This window comes from Cnephaeus nilssonii (assembly GCF_951640355.1).
Source record: "Cnephaeus nilssonii genome assembly, chromosome: 5".
In the NCBI taxonomy this organism is placed as follows: Eukaryota; Metazoa; Chordata; class Mammalia; order Chiroptera; family Vespertilionidae; genus Cnephaeus; species Cnephaeus nilssonii.
The window spans coordinates 108,664,163-108,688,781 of NC_137076.1; the positions used below are offsets into that span (position 1 = coordinate 108,664,163).

The following is a 24,619-nucleotide window of genomic DNA, read 5'->3' on the forward strand; positions in this document are numbered from 1 at the left end:
GGGGCCCGGGGCGGCCGGGGACTCGGGCTGCACTCCGCCGGCCGGCCGCTGTCCCGCCGGCTGCACGGCCCCCTCCGCGTCCTCCCGGCTCGGGCTTCCTGCCCCTCGTCCTCCCGCTTCAGGGATCCGGCTCCTCGTCCGCCGACCCGGGGTCGGGCTCCTCGTCCGCCCGGAGGCGCCGTCCGGCCCCTGCGCCCGGCGGCCGCTGCCCGCATGGCGGCCATCAAGGCGCTGCAGCAGTGGTGCCGGCAGCAGTGCGAGGGCTACCGGGACGTGAGCATCACCAACATGACCACGTCCTTCCGCGACGGCCTGGCCTTCTGCGCCATCCTGCACCGCCACCGGCCCGACCTCCTGTGAGTGCCGCGGCCTCAGCTTCCCGCCCGCGGCGGAGCCAGGCATGACTCGGGCCGCTCGGGCTCTGTCCTCCGGGCACACCGCCGCCCGCCTCCCTGCCTGCCCACCAGCGGGGTCGGGTCCCTGGGCTCCGTGTGTGGCACTGCCCCTGCCCCGCCTGTCCAGGCTCCTCGAGGAGCAGCTGGGGCACCGAGGGGGAGGGGCCCACGCCGAGCAGGAAGCCCGAGCGCCCCCCCCACCCCCCGTTGTCAGGCCTCTGCACCCTAGGGTGACAAGGGGTGAGCTGGAGGCAGCCCCCACTCCTGGGAGCCAGGGGAGGTGGGCAGGGGAGGGGACGGGTCTTGAAGTGAGGCAGGGAGCTGGCCATGCCGGGTGCCAGCCTGGCCCCCCGCCCCCTGCCCCGTTACTCACTGGGCCCGGCTTGCCAGACAGAGCTCTGAACTCAGCCTCTGCAGAGCCGCCCGGGAGGGCGCTGGGGAGGCCGGCGTCTGAAAGGGCCTGGCGTCCCACACGTTTCCTGCCGAGTCCAGGCTGGAGCGGGAGGGCTGGGAGGGGGTGGAGCGCATGTGCAGGGAGAGGGGAGGCAGCCCTCGGGGTGCTTGCACTGCAGACGGGGAAACTGAGGCCTGAGGCGAGACACCTGTGCAGGTCACCGAGCAGGTCGGGCAGTCAGGGCTGCAGTTGGGGCCCCTCCCCTGCGCCCAGATGCCCTCTGTGCTCCCAGGGCCGGGCCTGAGCGCCCTGCCTCGGGCCGCTGTCTCCTATTGAGAAGGAGGTCCCCACGGAACCCCTCTGCCCTCCCGAGGGTCCTCTGTGGGGCCTCCTGGGAGTTCCCATGCGGCGCTGGGGCGGCGCGGCGCTGGGGCGGCAGCCGCTGCTCCCCGCCCAGCGAGGTGCTTGTCGCCCTGGGAGGCAGACGCTGTGGGGGCAGAATGTGCTTCCACGTTGAACCCCGGAAGCTGAGCTCGGCCGGGGTTGGGTGGGGACCGGGAGAGGGACCGGAGGGAGCAGAGGCTGTCAGGCTGCGTCCCGCAGGGGCAGGCAGGTCCTGACTGAGGCTGGCTGGGGTCCGAGCCCACACAGACCCCCCAGGCCAGCGGGAGGCTCTGCGCTCAGAGGGAGAGTTGGTGCCGTTGTCTGGGGGCTCCGCAGCCTCAGCAGCCACACGGATGTAACTGGAGACTTGGGGTCTCTCTGGGCCCCGGGAGCTTCCCAGCTGTGCTGGGGGTGAAGGCCCAGTGCGTGTGCGTGTGCGTGTGTGTGAGCCTGTCCCAACATGCACTGCTGCCTGTGGGTGAGCAGGGGCTTGCACACCTGGGCATGTATAAGAGCTGGCATGGCCGGAGCCCCGCAGCCGCCTGCCTGGCCGCCGAGGGCCTGCCGCGCTCAGCACTGCGTCCGTCCGTGCAGGCGGCCCTGCCTCTGCCTCAGGGAGAGGGTTTCAGCCGCAGACAGTGAGCGTGAGTGAAGGAAAGCTCCAGGCGACTCCCGCGTGGGGAGGGCCGCGGGGAGGAGGAGGCGCCCTCCGGCCCTCGGCCGTGGCCTGCTGGCTGCTGACTCGGCTGCGGTCCATCTGCCCACTGGACTTTCGGCTCCAGAAGGTGGGGCGTCTGTTTGCTGTTCACCGCTGTGTCCCCAGCCCTGGCGTCTGGCCCGTGACAGGTGCTCAGTGGATATCGGCACAGCTGGAGGTCTAGAGATAAGGGCTTGCACTTGGGGCTCCGTAGATATGGTAGGAGTTCGGTAGTTGTCTGGAAGCAGGGGCTGTGCAGGTGCGAGTGCAGAGGGCGGGGGGAGGCCCTGTGACCACGGAGGCGGATGTTGGAGTGATGCGGCCACAAGCTGAGGGCGCTGGGAGCCCCCAGGAGCCGGGAGGGACAAGGAGCAGCATCTGCGCCAGCCCCCGGCGGGCACACCGGGCGCCGCCTGGCCCGAGCTGTGGGGATGGGTGTGCGTTGTTCCGAGCTGCCCGTGTGGTCATTGGTGACGGCAGGACCAGGAAGCAGCGCAGGTTTGCACCTGGTGGGTGTGGCTCCATAGGTGCTGGCTGACGGAGCAGCTGGGGGCGGGGGTGTGCACATGCGTGTGGGCACACGCGTGTCCCGTGCCCGAGCCCTTTGTTGTGCCCGTGTCTGTGCCTTGAACACCCCACCTCCACTCTGACCCCTCAGGGCCTCTGGGAGGGCATCTCCCCAGGAAGTAACGGGCTGCCCGCCGGCCCCCAGAGGTGCAGGGAGCGGAGGGGCTGGGAGACCCGCGGGGAGAGGCCACCCTCCGTCCGGTGAGACCCTCTGCAGCCGAGGGGACATCCTGTCTCCGCGTCCCTTTGTTCCACCCCGGTCCTTCCTGCTCCGCGGGAGCCGCTTCCTCTGGGGTTGGCGGAAGGAGAGCGGCCGCGAGGAGCCGCAGGCGGGGCCAGCCAGGTGGGGACCCGCCCGACGCTCCCGCTGGTTCTGCCCGCCCGCCCGGGCCCGGGAGCTCATGTGCGGCCCTCCGGGAGGCCATGCGGCCCGCGTTGGTGGCTCCGCGGGGGCCCTGGGAGGCGTGGGTGAACCTGCTGTTGGGGGACAGGGCCTGAGGTCTGTCTCCCCGTGAGGCCAGGTGAGCAGCCAGCTGAGCCGGTGCCGCCCAGCACGGGCAGCCCAGGGCATGAACCTGGGCCTGCGCTGGGGCCTGGCCAGGAGGGACTGAGGTTCCCTGGAGGGGGCCGGTGTGAGTCAGGTGCCCCGTGCCCGGTGCCCAGCAGGAGCCCCCCAGCAGCAGGCAGCCCAGGCCGGAGGGGCCGTCTGTAGCAGCTGTGGACGCCTGCCCGAGTGGGGGTCAGGACGCGGCTGCTGGTCGCCGGGCCTCCACATCCCCAGCCGTGGTGGTGACCTGGTCCGTCCCTGCCGGAGGGGTCAGGGCCCAGGGCCAGGCGGGGCGGCTCCATGACCACGGTTCCAGACACGCCTGCTGTTGGGTCCGGAGACTCCCAGGAGCCCCCCCGAAGCTGAGGCAGCACGGTCCCTCCCGCGTGAGGTCAGCAGGAAGTGGCCTGGGGAGAGAGGCTTTCTGTCTGCGCCTGAGGGCCTGCTGCCCAGCCTTCCGGCCAGAACCTCCAGGATGGACCGGCCCCCCTCCTTGGGGACGGCCCAGGCCCATCGCCCCCCGAGACCCCCACCGGGCACCGGAGCAGCCCCAGGACTGACCCCTCTGGCTGGGCCCCCTCTGGGCCGGGGCAGTGATCAGGGTCGGTGCCGGCCTGGGGAGGCCTGAGCTGGGCAGTCGCTGAGGCGCCTCATTTGCCCACCGTGTACAAGAAGGGGGGCCTTGGACCGGCCCGCCGGGGCCTCAGGCACCTCGTCCCTCCAGGCCACCCTCTCCCCATGTCTGTCCCAGGGTGTCTGCCTTGGGGTCACTTTCCCTGGAGCCCTGTCGCCACCTCTCTGCGGTGTGTCTACCCCCAGCTCTCTGTCCGCCCCTCTGCCCCTCCCCCCTGCTCCCTTCACGCCAGGATTGACTCCAGATGGGCTGGGGGTGCCTGGAGAAGGCTCGGGAATGGCTTTCCCTTCTGTCTGGCCCCCTCAGCCCCAGCGCCCCCCACATCCCCCCTCCCCCCCAGGGCTGCATTTTGTTCCAGGAAATAAACAGCGTGAGGTCAGCTCGCCAGGAATTTAGAGGGACACAGGCCCGGCGCCCCCAGGCGCTGGGCCAGGAGGTGGCCCCTCAGTGGCCTGCAGTCCCGGTCGGGTTGGTCGGTTGGCTGTGGCCATGGGAGGCAGGCAGGGGCACGGCCAGGCGAGCCGTTGCCAGAGGCCACGCGGACCCCGGGGGCTGTGGGTGATTCGCTCCTCGGTCACTCATCGGTGTTGAAAGCGTAAGTGGCCCAGCCCAGCGGGCTCGGCGGTTGAGCGTCGACCTAGGAACCAGGAGGTCAGGGTTCGATTCCCAGTCAGGGCACATGCCCGGGTTGTGGGCTCGATCCCCAGTGGGGGGCGTGCAGGAGGCAGCCGTCAGTCCATGATGGTTCTCTCTCATCATGGATGTTTCTCTCTCTCTCCCTCTCCCTTCCTCTGAAATCAATAAAAATATATTTTTTGAAAAAGGAAGAGCAGGTGAAGGCCAACAGAACGCTCCCTCAGTAAGCATCTATGGAGCACCAGCTGTATGCCTGGCCCGTCTCCGATGCCAGAACCTCGTGGCCCAGCAAGGCCTGGAACGGGGCGGGCCCCTCCCCAAGGGCCAGCCCGGCCTGACCACGCCCCGCGGCCGGCGCTCCGAGCAGCGATGGGCCTGCCGGTCGGGTGTCGGGGCCGGGGCCTCCTGGGGCCCCGTCCTGGCTGGCGGCGGCCTCTCCCCTGCGCGTCTCCGTCCCAGTTCCCTCTCCGTGAGGACACGGCCGTTGGGATCGGGCACCCCAGTGACCTCGTTCGTGATTCTCTCTGTAAAGACCCTCCCGCTTGTTAGGAGACAAAACAGAACTTGTTTTCCTGCCTCCGGCCTGGGGGCACCTCGGAGGAGGTCGTGACCCAGGCAGGCCAGGGGGCACCTCGGAGGAGGTCGTGACCCGGGCAGGTCTGCGCGGGGCGGGGGTGGGGGTGGGGCTGAGCTTTCAAAGGGGTGGGCGGGGGCAGGGGCTCTGAGCCCAGACACTGGACGGTGGGGGGAGCCCCTGGGGGGTGGAGGGGACCCTCACTCCGCGGCCCGTGGGCGTGGCCAGGGTAGAGCCAGGTGGACGGTGGGTGCGGGCTGGGCTGCCACGCCCCTCGCCCACCTCCCGCCCCTCCGGGCGTCTGTCCACCAGACACACCTGCCCGCGCCGCCCCGCACACAAAGCGCCTCTGTGCCGGGTGGTCTGGGCATCTGGAACGCGTTGCCTGCGGGGTGGTCGGGCGGAAAGGGGGGTTTCCGGGAGCGCCGGGCCGGCTGATGGACGGCAGGGCCCCTACGGGGAGGGGGGCAGGCAGCCGCCGCTCGCATCCCCACCCCGCGGCCCGGCCTCCGTTCCCCCGTCTGGCAGCCGGCCGCCCAGGGTCGTGACGGGTCTCGGCCGCCCCTCATCGGAGACCTGCCGGCCGCAGCCCGGCCCGACTGCCCAGCCGACACTGGTCCCCCGCGGGGTCACTGCGGCCTGGGAGCGGGGCTCACCCTGCGGGAGTCAGACCCACGCTCTCCCCGGCTCTCCCTGTGCGAAGCTTCCAGAACAATCAGGTCACACTGAAGCTTCGGGGGTGCCGTTCGCGCCCCACAGACAGCCCCCTGGACAGACAGACAGACAGACAGACAGACCTGTGTGACCAGCCTCCCGGAGCCGCCTGCTGGTCTGGCTGTTGTCTGCTCAGAGCATCCTCTGGGGGCGCCAGGGGCTGTGGTGCCCACGCTGGGCGTGTGCGCGGGGCTCCGGGCAGCCTGGCGACGGGACCCTCCTGTTCGCAGCCACGAGGACGAGGGTCTGTCCCCGGGGTGGGGGGGGGACACCTGGTGGGCGCTGAGTACCACACCCAGCCCGGCCGCCTGGCTCGGTGGTTGAGCATCGACCTAGGAACCAGGAGGTGTGGTCTGATTCCCGGTCGGGGCACAGGCCCAGGTTGTGGGCGCAATCCCCAGTGTGGGGCGTGCAGGAGGCGGCTGATCATTGATGTTTCTGTCTCTCCCTTCCTCTCTGAAATCAATGAAATCAATGTATTTTAAAAACCATGCCCACCTGGTCGAACCTTAGCTGCCCGGGACGCTGGGCCATGGCTTTGGTCTTCTCTGCTGTGTGACCTCGGGCAAGTCACCGAGCCTCTCTGTGCCTCCGTTTCCTCATCCATGAGAGGTGGGCATTGCTAGCATGTGGGGGTGTGAGCACCACTGAGTGGGTATTAGGGGCGGTGCCTGGGGACCAAGGTGGGGCGTGGCCGAGTTCTGTCCCTCATTGCATGTCGCTGTCCTGCCCTGGAGCCCCCTTGTCCACCTGAGTTCCCTTCCCGGGACATACCAGGCCTCTGAGCTGTGCCCTCGGTTCAGGGCTGGGCTTGGCTGTGCCGGCCAGCAGGGCCCAGGCGCCCCGGTGCTGGCTGGCCCTGCCCTCCTGAGGCTGCGGCGACCACATTCCTTCTCCGGAAAACCGCACACGCGCCTCGGTTTCCCCATTCGGGCAGGCTGTCCTCCAAGGCCTCCCAGCCCTGCTTCCCGGGCCTGAGCTGCTTTGCATGTTTACCTTCTAGAAACTTCGACGCTCTCAGGAAGGAGAACGTCTATGAGAACAACCAGCTGGTGAGTCCCCGTCCTGCCCGCACCCCGCCAGTCCCGGGCGTGTGGAGGGGGGCTGTCCCTGTCGAGCTGCGTGGCTGTGCCCAGCCCGTGACCCCCGCCCCCCTGTTCCCCTCTGGGAGGATGGGGTGCTGGACCCTCCTCATCCTAGGCAGTGCCCCGTGGGTCCTGGGTGGGCCGTCGGCTGCTCCTCACCCTGGAACCCCCGCCCGGCCCAGCCTCTCAGCGGCTGCCAGGGTCCCGCACACGCTGCTTCCGGCCGTGCTGCAAGCGGTGGTCCCAGGCGAGCCTTCCCCGGCCCAGCCAGCAAAGTGGGCTCCGTGCCCCAGTGGGCTGGGGGCAGGGCAGAGCCCGCCCCTCACCCTCTGGGCACCCTGTGCCCCACTGGGTGGGCATTGACATCCGGAGCCCACGGGCTGGCTCCCGAGCGCCTTCCGTCCTGCGGGGTCGGGACATGATCCCCATTACGCAGATGGGTAAACTGAGGCCCAGGGAGGACACAGGCCGAGCTGGAACCTTGGGCCCAGACTTCTCTGGGCTCCCAGTGGGGTTCTTGCCTCTGGCACCTCGGGGTGAGCTGGTGGCCAGGCCGCTCCCTGCCGACCGTCCCTCCCCAGGCCTTCCGCGTGGCAGAGGAGCAGCTGGGGATCCCAGCCCTGCTGGAGGCCGAGGACATGGTGGCTCTGAAGGTGCCGGACCGGCTGAGCATCCTGACCTACGTGTCGCAGTATTACAACTACTTCCACGGCCGCTCGCCCAGTGCGTGCCCGCGCTGCCCCTGGCGGGCGCCCCCTCTGCCCACGGGCGAGGGCAGCTCCCTGGACTCCTCTCAGGGGCCCAGGACCCGTCCTCCCCGCGCCCGGCTCAGAGCAGGCTCCCGCCTCCCCCCCCTCCCTGGGCCCCGGCAGCCTGGCGGACCCCGAGGGCTCCCAGGCCCAGCTCCGATGTCCCCCATTTGGTCTGACGTGGGGCGGGGAGAGGCAGCCCGCCATTCTGTCCCAGGCTTCGTGCTGCGTGCTCCCCCACATTCCTCGGCCCGGCCTTAGAAATCCCCGGAATCGCTCTGGGCTCTGGGCTTGGGCTTGGGCCAGCCCCGCCACCCCGCCTCCCCGCCTCCCCATCCCACTTTGTGCAAAAACAGAAAAGTCCCTTCCTGACCCAGCAGGGGCTCCGGGCGGGAGGGGGGAGTCCAGGCCCCAGCTGGTGGCGCTGGCTGTTGCTGGGCTGCGCCCCCCCCTGCCCCCAGCAGGAGCTGCCTCCCACCCCGCCCCCACTCCAGGCCCCAGCTGGGCACCCACATCTCCCAGGGCTCGGGCGGGGGCGGCCCAGACGCTGGGAGCCAGGGTGGGGGCTGGGCCGGCCCTGACCCTGCGTCTCCTGCCAGTTGGGGGCATGGCCGGCGTGAAGAGGCCCCCGTCCGAGGCCGAGGAGGAGCCGTCGGGGAAGAAGGCCTCGCCCACGCCCGCCCGGGGGCTGCCGCTGTCCCGGGTCAGCGCCAACGCCGTCGTCCAGCCGCAGGACGGGGGCGCCGAGGGCCCCCCGCTGAAGGCCGTAAGCGCCAGCCTGCCCGCCCCTGGCTCCCGGATTCCCGCGGGCTCTCCCTGCGGGGCTGGGAGGCCTGTTTGCCCCTGAACCCGTGCCGGGGGCGGGGGGGGGGGGGGGTCCCTTGGGGTGCCCACGGGGACTGGCTCCCGAGTTCCTTCCGTCCTGTGTGGTCGGGTAGGGTCCCCATGGTGCAGACGGGTAAACTGAGGCCCAGGGAGGCCCCCGCCGGCTGAGCTGAGCTTGAATCTTGAACCCAGACGTATCTGGGCTCCGGGTGGTTTTCACTCCGGCTGCTCCCTCTCCCGTGGGTCCAGGAGAGAAAGTGGGTGCGTCCTTCCCCCCAGGGCCGCCCCCCCAGGGAGCTGCGCCCCCCTTTGCAGAGGCGGAGCCTGGAAGGGGCCATACCGTGTGCCCGGGCGCCCCCTGCTGTTCCCCGGCCCTCACTCCAGGCTCCGGGGCTGGGCCCCGACATTCGGAGTTGGATTGGATTTGTGTGCCCTGGGGCGGGAACTTGGGGGTCCTAGCTCCTCAAGAACCCCAAACCAAGCCTCCAGCCGCGTCCCCTTGGCCAGGCGGGAGACCCTGAGCTTGGCGTCCAGCGGGCCTGGGCATGGCTGGCCGCTCTGCGGCCTCGGCTCTCGGGGCTGAGACGCCCTCGGGGGGAGGGGGCGGCCGAGCTCAGACCCCGTCCCACCGGCCAGGGCGGCGCGGGGAGCAGCGCCTGCGGGGTCTGCGGGCAGCACGTGCACCTCGTGCAGCGACACCTGGCGGACGGGAAGCTGTACCACCGCAGCTGCTTCAGGTGGGGCCTGTGGGGGTGGGGGGGCCTGTGGGGGTGGGGGGGGGCCTGTGGGGGTGGGGGGCTTGTGGGGGTGGGGGGCCTGTGGGGGTGGGGGGGGCCTGTGCTGGGCGTGGGGGGGCCTGTGGGCGTGGGGGGGGCCTGTGGGGGTGCCTGTGGGGGTGGGGGGGCCTGTGGGGGTGGGGGGCCTGTGCTGTGCGTGGGGGGCCTGTGGGGGTGGGGGGGGCCTGTGGGGGTGGGGGTGCCTGTGGGGGTGGGGGGCCTGTGCGTGCGGAGCCGATGGCGATGGCGCGGATGCGGCCTGGGGCCCCCCTCGCAGCCCCTGGGGGAGCGGACCCCCCGGAGAGCCGCGGGGAGGCGTCCGCTGCGTGCACGGGGCTCCGGTCACGTGACGCCAGCGGCCCCCCGTCCTCCGCACCAGGTGCCGGCTGTGCTCCAACACGCTGCGCCCCGGCGCCTACCGGCCCACGGCGGAGCCCGGCGTCTTCGTCTGTTCCAGCCACCGCCCCGCAGCCGCCCCCGCGAACCCCATGGCGCCGGGCCGGGCCCCCAGACCCCCCACGGACTCCCAGCCCCCCAGCGCCCCCCAGACGGCCCGGGAGCCCGCGGAGGGCACCGCCGCTGCCCCTCGGGGCACCCCCTCCTCCCACGCCCCCTTGGGGAGCCCAGCCGGGCCCAGGCCCTCCGGGGGCCCCGTGGGTGGCAGAGCCAGGACGCACGTGACCAACAGCTCCCCGGCAGGGTGGTCCCCGGCCGCGCAGGACACAGCGGCCGTCAGCCCCCGACCCGCTGCGACCCCGTGTGCCCCGGCCCCCCTCCCGGCCCCGCAGCCAGGCCGGGCAGCCTCCCCAGGGCCCGCGCCCCCGGCCAAGGGCAGTGCAGGCCCCGCACCTGCGGGCCCAGCGGGAGCCCCGGCCTGGACCCCGGCGGCCTCCAGGACGCAGCGGGCCCGGGAGAGGTTCCTGCAGGCGCCCGGAGCGCCCAGCGCGGGGCCGGCAGGCAGGGCCCCCTCCGAGGCCGAGCGCAGGGAGCAAGCGCTGAGCTGTCTGCGGAAGGCCCTGCCCGGGCTCGCGGGCGCCCAGGCGCCAGGCAGGTGCGTGGGGAAGGAGGACTGGGGTGCCCGTCTGCCCGTGGGGATCCCAGAGGCCAGAGGGGTGGGATGGCTGGGTTCTGCCCACCCTCCAGCCTCAGCTTCCTCATCTGGGAAATGGGAGAATGAGACAGGGGAGCCAGAGTGCTCGGTGGGCAGCGGGAGGGGCCACAGCTACCCTCAGAGGCTGCCGTCTGCCTGCCCTTGGTGGGGGGCGGGTACAGCGGCACTGCCAGGGGGTCCCCTTGTGGCTCGGTCCTGCTGAGGACCCCTGATTAACACCCGGGCGTCACCTGTCTGAGCCGCCCCTGCCCCTGCCCGCGCCTTCTGCACACAACGGAGCAGACGCCATCACGGGGGGGGGCGGGGGGGGTCGTGCCAATGTCCTGGGCTGACCCCGCCCCGGCTGGTGTGCGGGCAGCGCGGGGCCAGGGTGGGAGGTCGCGGTGTCGCGGGCCCCTCCTCGGCTCTCGGGAGGGTCCTTCCTGCTCTTCCAGCTTCTGGTGCCCGGGCACCCCTCGGCTCGCGGCCGCCTCCTCCCTCTGTGCCTCTGTCATCACGTCCGTCCTTCTGTCTGTGTCTGCTCTTCTGTCTCATAAGGACGAGTCATTGGACTTAGGGCACCTTAATGCAGGATGGCCTCACCCTCACTGATTTCCCTGGCACCGAGCCTGTCCATGCCGGTGGACGGGGATTTTGGGGGACACCATTCAGCTCACTACTCACCTAGCGAGTAAGGAGATGCCACGCCTGGCTGGCACACCGCCCACTGCCTCGTGCTGCCCTCGGCCAGCGCGGCCCATGGCTCCCGGGTGGCATGGGACCCGGAGGGCGAGCCAGGAAGGCCCGGGTGGCCACGGCTCTGCGCAGGTGGGGAGGGAGGGACAGGGTGCAGCCGCTCCTCGCACACCCACACCTGATGTGTTTGGGGGGCATTTTAACCTCATCGCACACCAGCCTTAAGCAGGAGAGTAAGGTCAGACAATGCCCAGGAGGGTGGGCATTGGAACCAGCCACCCAGGGAGGCTGAGGAGCTTCTGCTGGCATCATGGGAGGGACTCCTGGGTCCACCTGTGCCCAATGCCCACCCTCGCACCCACAGGCCCGCCCCAGCCACTGCCTCGGCTTCCAACGGCCTTCCCAGAGCCGAAGGGCCACGAGCGGGTCCACCGGCCAAGCTGCCACAGTCGGCGTCTCCCCCGGCCCTCAGCCCCCCTGCAAGGACGGAGCCGGCAGCCCCCCCGAGCGTGGGCACCACCACACGGGCATCCATGTCGCCCCAGGCGGGCAGGACGGGCTCAGCGGCGCCCTCAGGGGGCAGCCGGGCAGCTGCTGACTCCAGGCTGAAGCCAGAGGCCCCGCTGGCAAAGGGTGAGAGCCCACAGTGAGGGCACGGGGGCGGGGGTGGTCCCCGCACGGACAGTGGGCAGCCGCGGGCTCACTGGACGCACTTACCTGTTGGGCAGCGGGGCCGGTGAGGCCCCGAGGGGCACACAGCCTGGAGGCCGGGCTGCAGGCCTGTGCCCGCCTCCCAGCCGCGCTCCTTCTCGGGCCCTGGCTGCGGGGGCGCCTGCGGGTGGAATGGCTGCAGGAAGATGGTGGAGCCCAGCCTTTCCCACAGTCTCTCCAGAACCCCCCAATATGGCTCATCTCTCCCCCCGCCAGGCCCAAGTGCCGGCTCCCAGAAGGACCAGGTGGACGGGCCGGCAGCGTGGAGGGGCCACCTGAAGCCCGTGGCGAAGAAGCACCCGGCTGAGAGGTGAGGGGCGAGCGGGTGCGCTGGGGGCTCCTGCGCCTGGACCTGCCCCTGGGCCTGTGGGTTTGTGCTCATGGCCGAGCAGGAGCCCGTGTCCCAGGATTGCACGGGGCCTGGCACATAGTAGGTGCTCAACAAATGCTCCCGGGTAAAAAACACACCTCGATCGATCGACACACCCACAGGCAGCTGAAGCCAGCTCTGTCCGAGGGATGGGACATTTCCCACCAGCCCAAGTGGTCACAGCAGCCTGTCCCTGAGTGACAGGGGACAGTTCACACTTACTCACACCAGCTTGAGTGACAGGGGACGGCTCACACCAGCCTGAGTGACAGGGGACGGCTCACACCAGCCTGAGTGACAGGGGATGGCTCACACCAGCTTGAGTGACAGGGGACGGCTCACACCAGCCTGAGTGACAGGGGACGGCTCACACCAGCCTGAGTGACAGGGGACGGCTCACACCAGCCTGAGTGACAGGGGGCTGTGTTCCCATCGGAAAATTGAAAAGGCAGGAAGGCAGGTGGCTGGGTGGGTCCATCAGGGGCCCTGGAATCCTCACGCGTGTGAACCGGCCTCAGTGGCCGAGGGACAAGAGCACTCAGGGGGCGTGACCCCGAGCACGTGCCCCACCTGGGGGGGTGGGGGCGCATAGACACACCTGTGCTCTGGGAGGGTCCTAGGAGGCAGGCGTGTGGGCCTCGGCGCACCACGCACCACACGCAGCCTTCCTCTAGTGGTGTGTGTGCCTCAGGCGTGTCGGGTGCGGGGACACAGCCGCTTTCTCTGCTGACCTCCTGCCTTCTGTCCAGGGCCCCGGAGCTGATGGAGCCGCAGGTCCTAGGAAGCCGAGGGTGGGGGCTGCGCCCCAGAAGGTCCCTGGGAGCTCCGAGGAGGGCGTCTGCATCACCCTGACCCCCGTGCGGCCCTACAGGACACCGGGCCCTGCTGGCCCCCAGCCCAGCCTCTCAGGTAATTCCCAGCAGGAAAACAGTGGTCCCAGTGACCTCCCCAACCCCAGCCAAGGGACAGGGTCTAGGGGTCACCTCTGGGGGCGGCATCCGGGGCTGGGGACTGTGGGCCATGCTCTGGGGAGGGGAGAGGGAGAGGGGTCCTGGTGGGCAGTGGGTGCGTGCATGTGGTGTGTGCATGGGTGAACACGCGTGTGCCTGTACACACACGTGTGTGTGTGAGTGAGTGTGTTCCCACCCTCAGTCACCCCTGCATGCACGTCTAGCCCCTCTTCCTGTGTGGCCTTGAGCGGCCGCCGGCCCAGGGCTGTGCCGAGGATTCTGCGCTCGCTGCTGACGTGGCTGCGGCTGCGCCCGGAGCGGTGGGGCCCGGCGGTGGGCCCCGCGGGGGAGGTGACGGGCCTGCTGGCCCCACGTCAGGTCTGTCTTGTCCACAGCCGCCGCCTCCCCTGCGGAGCCCTCCCCGTCCGGTCGCAGGAAGCTGGCGGTCCCCCCCAGCTTGGACGTTTCTGGCAACTGGCTTCAGCCCAACCCCCCGCGGCAGGAAGCCCTGGTCCAGGGCCAGAAGGACAGACGGCCTCCTCAGGACAAGCCAGGTCAGCCAGGGCGCGGGCGAGGGGAGCGGGAGAAGGGGGCCTTAAAGGGGGACGGGAGCGCCTCTGGCCTAGAAGGAGGGAAGGCACGCGGGTCCAGCAGGCTGCAGGAGGCTGAGCCGTGCGGGTCTCGGGTGGGACGGTTGGGGGAGGGGAGGGGGCTGGGGGCTGGACAGGCCTGAGTCACAGACCTGGCGACGCTGGAGGGCTGGTCCTGGCGGTGCTGAGGCGCTGCCCTGCAGGCGGGCGGGGCCGGGGCGGCTCTGTCTGTGGGCTCTGCCCAGGGGCCTGCTGGGTAGACAGGGAAGCTGGGGGGGTGGGGTGCAGGAGATGTCGGGGACAGAGCTGGGGGGTGAGTTGTTGGGGGTCAGACCCGGGTCCAGGACACTCACCCTGCCCCCCCCCTTCTCCAGGGAGGCCCTTGGGTCCAGCCGACACCCCCGCCTCCCCTGGCAGGACGGTGACCTCCCCGGTCAGGGTGAGTAGGCGGTGGGGGCATGGCCAGGAGCTCAGCCCCGGGCTGGATGGCCCTCACACCCCTTCCTCCGCAGCTGCACCCCGACTACCTGTCCCCCGAGGAGATCCAGAGGCAGGCGCAGCAGATCGAGCGGCAGCTGGACGCGCTGGAGCTCAGGGGCGTGGACCTGGAGAAGCGCCTGCGGGCGGCAGAGGGGGGTGAGCGGACCGCCCCGCCCCGCCCCACCCCACCCTGCTCTTCCCGTCCTGCCCTTCCCTCCCTGCCCCGCCCCACCCCGCCCTGCCCTACCTGTTCCTCCCTTCCCTCCCCGCCCCACCCATCCCTCCCCACCCCGCCCTGCCCTGCCCCGCCCCGCCCCGCCCTGCCCCGCCCTGCCCCACCCTCCCCCCCTGCCCTGCCCATCCCTCCTTCCCCACCTGCCCTGCCCGAAGCCAGCCTATGGGGTCCCCTGGCCTGGGGCCACCCTCGGGGCTCTGCCCGCCCGTGCCAGCCCGGCTCCTCTCCACAGACGCCTCGGAGGACGCGCTTATGGTGGACTGGTTCCGGCTCATCCACGAGAAGCAGCTGCTGCTGCGGCTGGAGTCGGAGCTGATGTACAAGTGAGGGCCCCTCCCCCCTCTTCCCCCTCCTCCTCTTCCTCCTCCTCCTCCTCCTCACACTGTCCCAGCCTCACACTGTCCCCACAGGGCCCAGGACCAGCGCCTGGAGGAGCAGCAGCTGGACATCTTGGGGGAGCTGCGCCAGCTGATGGCCCAACCGGGTGCGTCCCTGCCCTCCGCCGGCCGCCCTGGAGTGCTCTGTGCGGGGGTGGGGAGTGTGTGTGTGTGTGTGTGGGGGGGAGTGCGCTGTGGGGGGGAGTGCGCTGCTGGGTGTTATGGGTCCTGTGGCCCAGTGGCTTGGTCCCGACCGTTTCCACATCTCTGTCCACACCTCTCTCCACACCTCTCTCCACACCTCCCTCCACAACTCTCTGCACACCTCTCTGCACACCTCTCTCCACACCTCCTTCCACACCTCTCTGCACACCTCTCTGCACACCTCTCTCCACACCTCCTTCCACACCTCCCTCCACACCTCTCTGCACACCTCTCTGCACACCTCTCACCACACCTCTCTGCACACCTCTCTGCACACCTCTCTCCACACCTCTCTCCACACCTCTCTCCACACCTCTCTGCACACCTCTCTGCACACCTCTCTGCACACCTCTCTGCACACCTCCCTCCACACCTCTCTGCACACCTCCTTCCACACCTCCCTCCACACCTCTCTGCACACCTCTCTCCACACCTCTCTGCACACTTCTCTGCACACCTCCCTCCACACCTCTCTGCACACCTCCTTCCACACCTCCCTCCACACCTCTCTCCACACCTCTCTCCACACCTCTCTGCACACCTCTCTGCAAACCTTTCTCCACACCTCTCTGCACACCTCTCTGCACACCTCTCTGCACACCTCTCTCCACACCTCCCTCCACACCTCTCTGCACACCTCCTTCCACACCTCCCTCCACACCTCTCTGCACACCTCTCTCCACACCTCTCTCCACACCTCTCTCCACACCTCCCTCCACACCTCTCTCCACACCTCTCTCCACACCTCTCTGCACACCTCTCTCCACACCTCTCTCCACACCTCTCTCCACACCTCTCTCCACACCTCTCTCCACACCTCTCTGCACACCTCTCTCCACACCTCTCTCCACACCTCTCTCCACACCTCCCTCCACACCTCTCTCCACACCTCTCTCCACACCTCTCTGCACACCTCTCTGCACACCTCTCTGCAAACCTTTCTCCACACCTCTCTCCACACCTCTCTCCACCACCTCTCTCCACACCTCTCTGCACACCTCTCTGCACACCTCTCTCCACACCTCTCTGCACACCTCTCTCCACACCTCCCTCCACACCTCTCTGCACACCTCCTTCCACACCTCCCTATTCCACACCTCTCTCCACACCTCTCTCCACACCTCTCTGCACACCTCTCTGCACACCTCTCTCCACATCTCTCTGCACACCTTCTCTCCACACCTCTCTGCACACCTCTCTGCACACCTCTCTCCCACACCTCTCTGCACACCTCTCTGCACACCTCTCTCCACACCTCTCTGCACACCTCTCTGCACACCTCTCTCCACACCTCCCTCCACACCTCTCTGCACACCTCTCTCCACACCTCTCTGCACACCTCTCTGCACACCTCTCTCCACACCTCTCTGCACACCTCTCTGCACACCTCTCTCCACACCTCTCTGCACACCTCTCTGCACACCTCTCTGCACACCTCTCTCCACATCTCTCTGCACACCTCTCTCCACACCTCTCTCCACACCTCTCTGCACACCTCTCTCCACACCTCTCTGCACACCTCTCTGCACACCTCTCTCCACACCTCTCTGCACACCTCTCTGCACACCTCTCTCCACACCTCCCTCCACACCTCTCTGCACACCTCTCTCCACACCTCTCTGCACACCTCTCTGCACACCTCTCTCCACACCTCTCTCCACACCTCTCTCCACACCTCTCTGCACACCTCTCTGCACACCTCTCTCCACACCTCTCTGCACACCTCTCTGCAAACCTTTCTCCACACCTCTCTGCACACCTCTCTGCACACCTCTCTGCACACCTCTCTCCACACCTCCCTCCACACATCTCTGCACACCTCCTTCCACACCTCCCTCCACACCTCTCTGCACACCTCTCTCCACACCTCTCTGCACACTTCTCTGCACACCTCTCTCCATACCTCTCTCCACACCTCTCTCCACACCTCTCTGCACACCTCTCTGCACACCCTCTCTGCACACCTCTCTCCACACCTCTCTCCACACCTCTCTGCACACCTCTCTGCACACCTCTCTGCACACCTCTCTGCACACCTCTCTCCACACCTCTGTGCACACCTCTCTGCACACCTCTCTCACACACCTCTCTCCACACCTCTCTGCACACCTCTCTGCACACCTCTCTCCACACCTCTCTGCACACCTCTCTGCACACCTCTCTCCACATCTCTCTGCACACCTCTCTCCACACCTCTCTCCACACCTCTCTCCACACCTCTCTGCACACCTCTCTGCACACCTCTCTCCACACCTCTCTGCACACCTCTCTGCACACCTCTCTCCACACCTCTCTGCACACCTCTCTTGCACACCTCTCTCCACACCTCTCTCCACACCTCTGTGCACACCTCTCTGCACACCTCTCTCCACACCTCTCTCCACACCTCTCTGCACACCTCTCTCCACACCTCTGTGCACACCTCTGTGCACACCTCTCTCCACACCTCTCTCCACACCTCTCTCCACACCCTCTCTGCACACCTCTCTGCACACCTCTCTCCACACCTCTCTGCACACCTCTCTGCACACCTCCCTCCACACCTCTCTGCACACCTCCTTCCACACCTCCCTCCCACACCTCTCTGCACACCTATCTCCACACCTCTCTGCACACTTCTCTGCACACCTCCCTCCACACCTCTCTGCACACCTCCTTCCACACCTCTCCCTCCACACCTCTCTCCACACCTCTCTCCACACCTCTCTGCACACCTCTCTGCAAACCTTTCTCCACACCTCTCTGCACACCTCTCTGCACACCTCTCTCCACACCTCCCTCCACACCTCTCTGCACACCTCCTTCCACACCTCCCTCCACACCTCTCTGCACACCTCTCTCCACACCTCTCTGCACACTTCTCTGCACACCTCTCTGCACACCTCTCTGCACACCTCTCTCCACACCTCTCTCCACACCTCTCTCCACACCTCTCTCCACACCTCCCTCCACACCTCTCTCCACACCTCTCTCCACACCTCTCTGCACACCTCTCTGCACACCTCTCTCCACACCTCTCTCACACCTCTCTCCACACCTCTCTGCACACCTCTCTGCACACCTCTCTGCACACCTCTCTCCACACCTCTCTGCACACCTCTCTGCACACCTCTCTCCACACCTCTCTGCACACCTCTCTGCACACCTCTCTGCACACCTCTCTGCACACCTCTCTCCACACCTCTCTGCACACCTCTCTGCACACCTCTCTCCACACCTCCCTCCAACCTCTCTGCACACCTCTCTGCACACCTCTCTGCACACCTCTCTGCACACTCTCTCCACACCTCTCTGCACACCTCTCTGCACACCTCTCTCCACACCTCTCTGCACACCTCTCTCCACACCTCTCTGCACACCTCTCTGCACACCTCTCTGCACACCTCTCTCCACACCTCTCTGCACACCTCTCTCCACACCTCTCTGCACACCTCTCTGCACACCTCTCTCCACACCTCTCTGCACACCTCTCTGCACACCTCTCTCCACACCTCTCTGCACACCTCTCTGCACACCTCTCTCCACACCTCTGTGCACACCTCTCTGCACACCTCTCTCCACACCTCTCTGCACACCTCTCTGCACACCTCTCTCCACACCTCTCTCCACACCTCTCTCCACACCTCTCTGCACACCTCTCTGCACACCTCTCTCCACACCTCTCTGCACACCTCTCTGCAAACCTTTCTCCACACCTCTCTGCACACCTCTCTGCACACCTCTCTGCACACCTCTCTCCACACCTCCCTCCACACCTCTCTGCACACCTCCTTCCACACCTCCCTCCACACCTCTCTGCACACCTCTCTCCACACCTCTCTGCACACTTCTCTGCACACCTCTCTCCACACCTCTCTCCACACCTCTCTCCACACCTCTCTGCACACCTCTCTGCACACCTCTCTGCACACCTCTCTCCACACCTCTCTGCACACCTCTCTGCACACCTCTCTGCACACCTCTCTGCACACCTCTCTCCACACCTCTCTCCACACCTCTGTGCACACCTCTATGCACACCTCTCTGCACACCTCTCTGCACACCTCTCTGCACACCTCTCTGCACACCTCTCTCCACACCTTTCTCCACACCTCTCTGCACACCTCTCTCCACACCTCCCTCCACACCTCTCTGCACACCTCCTTCCACACCTCCCTCCACACCTCTCTGCACACCTCTCTCCACACCTCTCTGCACACTTCTCTGCACACCTCTCTCCACACCTCTCTCCACACCTCTCTCCACACCTCTCTGCACACCTCTCTGCACACCTCTCTCCACACCTCCCTCCACACCTCTCTGCACACCTCTCTGCACACCTCTCTCCACACCTCTCTGCACACCTCTCTCCACACCTCTCTGCACACCTCTCTGCACACCTCTCTGCACACCTCTCTCCACACCTCTCTCCACACCTCTGTGCACACCTCTCTGCACACCTCTCTGCACACCTCTCTCCACATCTCTCTGCACACCTCTCTCCACACCTCTCTGCACACCTCTCTGCACACCTCTCTCCACACCTCTCTGCACACCTCTCTGCACACCTCTCTCCACACCTCTCTCCACACCTCTCTCCACACCTCCCTCCACACCTCTCTGCACACCTCTCTCCACACCTCCCTCCACACCTCTCTGCACACCTCTCTCCACACCTCTCTGCACACCTCTCTCCACACCTCTCTCCACACCTCTCTCCACACTGGGCAACCTGTGAGGCCGGGTGAGGCAGTCACACGGTCCTTCCTCCCTTCTCCTCTGACCATCTGCGTTGCCTAGAACTCAACGCGCACACCCTCTGTCCCAGGTGCCCCGGAGACCCCACCCCTCCTGCAGAGGACGCTGACGCGTGAGGAGTGAGGACACTGTTCTGAGCAGGGGAGGGGGGCTCTGCTGACGGCAGGCTGTCCCTACAGAGGGTCTGAAGTCACCCCAGGACCGGCAGCGGGAGCAGGACCTGCTGACTCAGTACGTGAGCACCGTGAACAACCGCAGCAACATCGTCGACTTCCTGGATGAGGACCGGCTCAGGTGAGGGGGGGCTCAGGTGAGGGTGGGCTCAGGTATGGGGGGGGCCAGGTGAGGTGTGCCCAGGTGAGGTGGGCCTGGGTGAGAATGGGGCTCAGGTACGGGGGGGCCAGGTGTGGGGGGGCCCAGGTGAAGGTGGGCCCAGGTGAGGTGGGCCCAGGTGAGGGGGGCCCTGGTGAGAATGGGGCCCAGGTGAGGTGGACCCAGGTGAGGGTGGGCCCAGGTGAGGGAGGGCTCAGGTGAGGTGGGGCCCAGGTACGGGTGGGCCCAGGTGAGGGGGGCCCAGGTGTGGGGGGCTCAGGTGAGGGGGGCTCAGGTGAGGTGGGGCCCAGGTGAAATGGGGAACACAGGTGTCCCCCAGCAGCCAGGACTGGTCACTCTGAGCTTAGAGCCTTCGGGACCTGAACGGTGAGACCCACTACGTGCATTTGGAGGTTGATCCCGAGGGCGGGCCCCCACCACGGACACAGCCCCTGCGCCCTGGCCCTCAGGTCAGCCTGGCCACGGGACTGTCTGTAGCAGGGACTGCTGTTCGCGATGGCGGCCTCGGGGCACAGGTGGCCGCCAAGCACCTGCAGTGGCCTGAGGGGGAGCGGGACTTTACCTCTTATTTCAGTTTACTTATTTATTGACTTACTAGAGGCCCGGTGCATGAAATCCTTGCACGGGTAGGGTCCCTAGGCCTGGCGATCAGGGCCGATCGGGGCATTCCTTCGTTCCGTGCCGCCCCCTGGTGGTCAGTACACGTCATAGTGAGCGATTGAACTCCCGGTCTCCTGGTCAAACTCCCGAGGGGACACTTTGCATGTTAGCCTTTTATATATATAGAATTTTGCTAATCCTCACCGAGGATGTTTTTCCATGGATTTTCTTCTTTTTAGAGAGAGTGGAAGGGAGGGGAGAGACGGAGAGAGAAACATCAGTCTGAGAGAGACACAAGGGTTGGTTCCTCCTGCACGCCCCGCACTGGGCATCGAGCCCAGGCCCCGGGACCTCCTGATTCACAGGTCGACGCTCAGCCCCTGACCGTGCCGGCCGGGCTGTTAGTTACCGCGGGGTCTCCTGGCGCTGCCCTGGGCCAACCTCGTGTCGTCCCACAGAGCTTTCCCGTCCCCGTGTCTGGGCAAGCTCCTGTTCTGGCCACAAAGGGTCCGTGGCCAAGGTCGACTCAGATGTCACTCTGAGCTTGAGGGGCCCTTGGCCCAGGGAGTCCCTGCGCCCTCCTGTCCCCACGTCACTGATGAGGGTCTGGGCCCCAAGAGGGCGGAACCTGCCCTGGGAGGGTGGGGGGGCCGGTGGGGCTTGCTGGCGGGGGCCCTGGAGCCAGAGGGGCTCCGGGCTCAGGCGTGAGGATGACTAGGAGGCCCGTTCGCATTTCAGGGAGCAGGAGGAGGACGAGATGCTGGAGACCATGATCCAGAGGCTGGGTAATGGCGTCTGCACTGGGGGAGGAGCCTGAGGGTTGGGTGCTGTGGGGGGGAGTGTGCTGTGGGGGGGTGGGCGCCTCTGTGGCCCTCAGTGCAGGACGGGCAGGCGCACCCTCGGGCTTGTTCCTCAGGGGACGGGTCCAGAAGCAGCTGGTCAGGGCGGTGGGGCTCTCAGGGGCGCCGGGTGCTCCCGAGGACGGGTCTGGCTCCTGCGGCTCCGAGGCCCGGGGTGGGAGGACGGGCCCTGGGCCGGGGCGGAGCTGGGCAGCATCCTGAGTGCCCCCTCCTCAGACCTGCACAGGAAGAAGTCCAAGTTCCGCTTCTCCAAGATCTGGTCCCCGAAGGGCAGGAGCCGGACCCCCGAGTGAGCCCCTGGCTGCCTGCAGGGCCCTGGCCCGGGGGCCAGGCGGGCGGGGACCTGGGGGCCGGGCGGGCGGGGACCTGGGCCCTCCTTGTGGGGTCCGAGGGGCCTCAATAAAGAAAGTGACCACACGATCTGGGCTCCGTCGCCGTTGGCCACGCGCTCCTGGCGGGCTCGGCGAGTGCGGCGCGGGCGGCCTGTCAGCTCCGGCCTAGGTGCTGGGACAGGGATGGGGCTCAGCCCTGACAGCCTCCGCGGGGGCCGCCGCCTGAGCCTGAGCCTGTGGAGAGGGGGACCCAGGCCGCCGGGCCCCGCCGCTCAGACCCGAGTCCCCGCCCGGCGCTGCCCCTGTGGCCCCGGAGAGCGGCTCCCGTGTGCGGGCCGGGGGGGTGGGGGGGGCTGTCGCCCTGGCTGCCTCCAGCCGCCTGGGGGCCTGTGGTGGTTCCCGCGGCGAAGCACCAACCTCCCCGCCCGGCGGCAGGCAGGTCGCCGTGGGTCCCGGCGGGTCGGAGCCGCTGATGGTCGGGGAGGGTCTCAGCCGGAAGCCCAGGGACTTGTGGTCAGGGTGTGACGGGGGCAGGGCGCCCCCAGCGCCAGGGCACTGCCCTCTGACCCTCTGGTGGCCGCTGGGTCGTGGGTCGTGCGGGTGTGTCTGGGCCAGCGTGACAGCGAGGGGCCTCCTGCTGGCTCCCCTCACAGCGAGGCCCCTGGAGGGGGCGGTGGGGGTGGGAGGAGGCGGGCGCCCGGAGCGGTCAGCGGGCTGGAGGAGCAGAGGCCCTGGGAGGGTCAGGAGCACCTGGACGGCCCCGACCCTCCGGCTGAGACCCGCCTCCCGCAGTGTGGCCTGTTCACCACCAGATGGAGGCAGAGGGCCGCCAGCAGGGGCTGGGCGGTTTACGGAGAAGGACGGGCTCAGAGAGGCCGTGGGACCCCCCAAAGCCACACAGCACCTGGATGTGGCCGGGACTGCAGCCCAGACCCACCACCCAGGCGGCTGGGTGCACGAGGGTCTCTGCGATGGGCACAGAAGGCCTCCAGCCCGTCAGCCGTGGGCAGTGGGGCTGGTCCTGCTGTGGGGGCCCCTCTGAGGGGTCCCGCAGGGCCTGGGAGCCCCGTCCCTCACGGCTGCTCCGAGTCTGGAGCCTCCTGGGTGCGAGCGGGCACAGTGGGTGCGGCCGGGATGGTCCGCTCGTGGTCCAGGCCCCAGGCCCTGAGGCTCCCGGCTGTCCTGCTCCCCACCGGGGCCGGGCCTTGGACCCCACACCCTCGTCACTGCAGGACAAGCACCAGTCCTGTGACATCCGTTCAGCCCTAGGGAGGAGCAGGGGGGCCCCTGAGGTGCAGGGGGGCCTGGCCTCACCCCTGTCCACCCCTAACCTGGAGGAGTCAGCCCAGTCCCACCCACCCTGGGGGCCCCCACACCTTGCCAGGAGGCCTGGGGGGCCACACCCCACATGAGAGACCGGCTCAGCAGGTGCCCGGGCCACGTGGGGGGCTCCTGCCTGCGCTGCAGACCTCGCTCGGGCCAGGCCTTCCCCTCCCGGCGTGGCCCGGGACACCAGTTTCCGGAGGACGTGGGGGTGGGGGACACGGGGGAGGCTGGTCCCTGGGTGGCACCCCTCACACTGGTGTCCTGCGGGTCTGGGGCCTGTGGCCTGAGCTGAAGGGCACTGAGCAGAGGGACCCCGTGGCCGAGGCCTGGCTGCAGAATTCAGGGGAGCTGGGTGGGGCATCGGCTGTGGCAGGAAGGGGGGTCAGGGAGGGGGGTCAGGGGAGGGAAGGTGGAGGGGCAGCCAGGCGGGAAGCAGCCCTTCACGGAAACTGGTGGTGTAAGCAGAGCTCCATCCCTTTGACAAGAGGGGAAACTGAGTCACAAAGGAGTGCCAGGCTCACATGTCGGGAGGGGCGAGCCCTCGTCACATTGGGGGCTCCTCAAGGAAGGGCCTGTGTGACGGGGCCCAGGGTGGGAATCTCTGCCTCTTGCCGCCGGGCACCACCCTCCTTGAGCTGTGGTGGCTCCCGCTCACCCTGGAGTCTGGACTCTGGTTCCTGGGGCCTCCTGCCTGGGCCTGCCTCCCGGGGTCCCCAGCAGCGGCCTCGCCCGGCGGCAGTGGCAGGTCCTGAGAGCCCGTCTGTCAGCCAGTCAGCTAGTTGTCTCGTCCTGGTCCTGGTCCTTGGTCCTGGTCAGAGTCCTGGACTCTGTGGCCTGAGCCTCCAGGTGCCTGCCGATGACGAGGGTGGAGCCAGAGTTACACTGTTACATTGTTACTGGATGGAGCTGGAGTAACATTGTTACGTTGTTACGGGATGGAGGGGGTTACATTGTTACGTTGTTACGGGATGGAGCCGTTACATTGTTACGTTGTTACAGGATGGAGGGGAGTTACATTGTTACGTTGTTATGGGATGGAGGGGGTTACATTGTTACATGGTTACTGGATGGAGGGGGTTACATTGTTACGTTGTTACGGGATGGAGTGGGGAGCTACATTGTTATGTTGTTACGGGATGGAGCTGGAGTTACATTGTTACGTTGTTACTGGATGGAGCTGGAGTTACATTGTTACATTGTTACTGGATGGAGTGGGGAGCTACATTGTTACATGGTTACTGGATGGAGGGGGTTACATTGTTACGTTGTTACGGGATGGAGGGGAGTTACATTGTTACATTGTTACGGGATGGAGGGGGTTACATTGTTACGTTGTTACGGGATGGAGGGGGTTACATTGTTACGTTGTTACGGGATGGAGGGGAGTTACATTGTTTCATTGTCACGGGATGGAGGGGGTTACATTGTTACGTTGTTACGGGATGGAGGGGGGTTACATTGTTACATTGTTACTGGATGGAGCCGTTACATTGCTGACAGATCCCACACACACCTGTCGGCAGCCTGCAGACACTGCAAAGTGCATCGGATGTAATCCAATTGAAATCACAATATCGGGAACATCTCACTTCATCACAAATTGAAATTATATCACATTCCTCTTTTCTTAAATTAAAAAGCTAAAACCTCCTGTTTGCTCTCCCATGTTGGTGTAAAACTCGGGGATCTTAACACCATCACGTTCCGTGTGGCCGTGTCTGTCCTCGTTTGTTGACGGGAGAACCTTCTGG

At 67.3% G+C, this 24,619-nt stretch overlaps 1 protein-coding gene across 1 annotated transcript; it reads left to right on the forward strand.

Annotated features, from left to right (window-relative positions):
• MICALL2 (MICAL like 2) lies at window positions 1-22,812 on the forward strand. Its single transcript, XM_079771964.1, is given in 18 exon segments — window positions 1-356; window positions 6,546-6,594; window positions 7,209-7,350; window positions 7,976-8,142; window positions 8,838-8,938; window positions 9,357-10,028; window positions 11,128-11,396; window positions 11,691-11,784; window positions 12,594-12,625; window positions 12,628-12,753; window positions 13,190-13,348; window positions 13,759-13,823; window positions 13,897-14,020; window positions 14,332-14,422; window positions 14,510-14,583; window positions 19,597-19,711; window positions 21,089-21,135; window positions 21,427-22,812. Coding segments are annotated over 18 exon segments (2,547 nt in total). The 5' UTR covers window positions 1-213; the 3' UTR covers window positions 21,504-22,812.
• Window positions 22,813-24,619: the final 1,807 nt, after the last annotated feature.